This window comes from Galeopterus variegatus, unplaced genomic scaffold (genome assembly GCF_000696425.1).
Source record: "Galeopterus variegatus unplaced genomic scaffold, G_variegatus-3.0.2 Scaffold667, whole genome shotgun sequence".
Lineage (NCBI taxonomy): Eukaryota > Metazoa > Chordata > Mammalia > Dermoptera > Cynocephalidae > Galeopterus > Galeopterus variegatus.
The window spans coordinates 416,865-420,056 of NW_007726778.1; the positions used below are offsets into that span (position 1 = coordinate 416,865).

Sequence of the window (3,192 nt, forward strand, 5' to 3'; positions counted from 1 at the left end):
GGGATTTAAATCTCAAATATATGTACTACCTGTAGGACCTTGAAAATGTTTTTTAACTTCCATAAGTCTCAATTTTACCATCCATAAAGTGAAGATACTTTATTTCTTGAGGAAGTTGTGAAGATTAAACACACACACACACACACACACACACGCACACACACACGCACACACACACACACGCGCACACACAACAGCAACCAGTGAGCCAGGCCAGGCACCAGGTGGCCCTCAATGTATCATAAACCTCTCCCTTTCACCTTCAGGTAGGCTGTGCTTGGCACTTAATAGATGCAAAGGGAAGTTTATTGGGATTGGTGAGTCTCCCCCATCTTTTATCTTCCAAATACTCCCACCTGAAGTTCCTCACCTTGCCACCTGGCCATTTTCCAAGCCTCAGTTCAAACCCTATCTTATTTCAACAGCTCCATCCTGACGTGTCTCACCTTATCTTCACACTTGACCCTTACACACTACTATACTCTGCTTGTACTCACATACATGTCTGATCCTTCCACCAAACTATAGGTTCATCGACGGCAGGGACAAAGTCTTGCCATTATGCTTGGCCCATGTGCCTAATCAAGTGGCCTCATGGGTTGCTGCTTTGCTGCATTATTACAATCAGAGGGGCTCAACTGGCTCTCTGCCAAGATGGTACTACCTCCCCCGACACCCTCCACAAGGAGAATCCAGCCTGCAGGATGGGGTGTGGAAGGACGCTTTTACCTTCTCCACCTCCTTTCTGCTCTATCCCGGCTTTAACACCACTTAAGCATCATTTTTTTGGCAGAGTCATTTAGGGAAGCTAGAAAGTCCAGTTGAGCTTTTCTGTAAGCCGTGGGCACTGGGGCCCAGCATGACTCCCTCTGTTTCTTGACCCAAACAAAATATTGTAACAGCAAACATGACATCTTTCCTATTTTTCACAAATGCTCTCCAGGCCTAACAAAGCTAGCAGTCACACTTCCTGAATCAAAATAAACATCTACCGTTTTTCTCTATATCCCACACTTTCCCAGCATTTGTAAGCAACAATAAAGAATGTGATTATTTCATTAATTAATCATCTGTTTATCTTGAGCGTTTTCTGGTGAAAAATCCTGGAAAGGATGCAACAATATTTAAAACCTTAGCCTTATTCTTTAATAGTAATTAAATATAGATGTTCAAAAAAATACATAAACCTGATTCTTATCCTCTAATTTTGTATATGACTGAAGTGTAAGCTATGAACACTTAAATAGTGTTTAAAATTATAGGCAACATGTGATAAAATGAAAGTAAGTCACATGTAGGTGGGAAGCAAAAAGGGTCATTTTTTACTGGTCTGATTTAAAGAAGAAAGAGAAAAAAGAAAAAGCTGTTTTAGAGGACATGGGTCTCTAACTGTCTCTGAAGCAAGAATTCTTAACTTCCTGTATCACAGACTACTTTGATAGTAGGAAGAAAGCCAGATGCCCTCTCCCTAAGGAAATGTATCCATCTTTAGACTCACACATAATCACACTTACAATTTCAGGGCATCCGTGAACCTGCTGAAGTCCATTCAGAGCCGGTGACTTCTAATTTAAGATCCTTTGAAGAACTGGTAGCACATAGAAAGCAGGAAGGACAGGGCAGCAAGAGGAGGTTATGAAGTCAGAGATGCGCTGGACACAAGTGAGAAGGCCATTGAGTCTGGATTCCTGCCCCAGAAATTGTGATTCTGCTTCTTTAGCTCCTCCCTAGGCTGTGATAAGTCCCATGCCCGTCAGTTGCTTTTGAGATACTGTATGCAAACTTTGGGAAAGATTACTAAGGAGAATCCTTTGTTCTTTTCCAGCTCCTCACAGCCAGTGACCTTTCCGCCAGTGACCTCAAAGGATTTCAGCCACAGGTAAGTCTCACTGATGATTTTATGAAATACAGAACGATATGGTCCATAGTTTGGTTGTGAGCAAACAAACTGGGCGCCAGGATAGAACCCCTATGTCGATCTCTAGCTTCTCTCTCTCCAAGGGCCAAGCACAAGCACAGCCTGTTAGCTTGTGCTCTCCCTCCATCTCCTCTCTCATTCCCCCAGGGACACCCTCCATCTGCTCTCCCTCAATGTTTTGTAGTGGATAAAACATCTAGATAAGATGTTTGGAAGGTTGGACGGTGGGTGACTCAGTTTAGGAAAGGGTTAAACCAAAGGAAATAGAGGTGAGATGGGGCTGGGGCTCTCCCCTATATTTCTCTCTTTGGGGACAGGATACCCACATTTCTGTCACCTTCATGTGCAAATGCCCTGTAGCCATGGTCTGGCAGCCAGGCTAATCTCAGACTCCTGCAGAGGCAGACAGTTGAGTTTTGCTGATCTTGGTTAGGAAATGGGCCACTGTTGTCTCTGGCTAGAGTATGGTCTGCAGTTCACCATGGGTGTAGGAAAAGGCTTTCTGGGGACCTCCTTGTGAGGGGTGAAGATAGAAAATCACCCTCCCTTTCTCTGGAAGGGAAGTTACTGTCTCCACACAAACACACACAAATAGCAACACACATACTCACAAATGCACACTGGACAGAAGCCCTTGTTTTCTCCCTAGTGTAGAAAGAGCATATATACAAGGAAAAGTAAAATCCAGGAATGACTGGTGTGGCGCACTCAGTTGCTGCCTCTGTATCTCCTTTCAATATGAAACTTTCTTTCACCTCCAAACTCAGCACCTGCCTTAAAATCCCACAGTGCTGGACTTCGTGGGAATGTACATCGTAGTTAATGGCAGTGAAATTCCAGGGGTAGAGTAAGTAGTTTTCTAATAGCAGGAGTTCCATATGTCTGGAACATGCTTCACATCCAAGGGCTCACTGTGCTGTCACTACATTGTGTCTATGTGGGTTACATCCTGTGAGCACCTACTGCTGGGGAAGCTGAGGGTCCGAGGCCTGATGCACAGTGGCCCCAGTTCACACCAACAGCAAGGAACAGGAACAGAGAGTTGGAAGTGAGAGGCTGGAGGAAGAGAATTAACAAGATTAAAGTCCCACTAGTGAGAATCGAAGATAAATCCATGTACTAGTTTGGGGTGTTTTGATCACAGCTTGTTGGTCCTTCTGTTGGGGAAGCAATAAGGTTTCAGAAATTGATAACTCGTAAGCCTTTTTGTCAATTATTAAAAACCAAAAGTATTTATTCACATACCCACGCCAACTTCCAGGTGAGCTAAGGGA

At 44.0% G+C, this 3,192-nt stretch overlaps 1 protein-coding gene across 1 annotated transcript in view; it reads left to right on the top strand.

The window, feature by feature from the left end:
* Positions 1-3,192, top strand: part of SETBP1 (SET binding protein 1) — a gene marked incomplete at its 3' end in the record, with an annotated part of 259,761 nt that overhangs the window by 166,141 nt on the left and 90,428 nt on the right. The window contains exon 2 of the mRNA XM_008571215.1: positions 1,826-1,879. Within this exon, the coding sequence (XP_008569437.1) occupies positions 1,826-1,879 (54 nt within the window). The remainder of the gene's footprint in view (positions 1-1,825; positions 1,880-3,192) is intronic.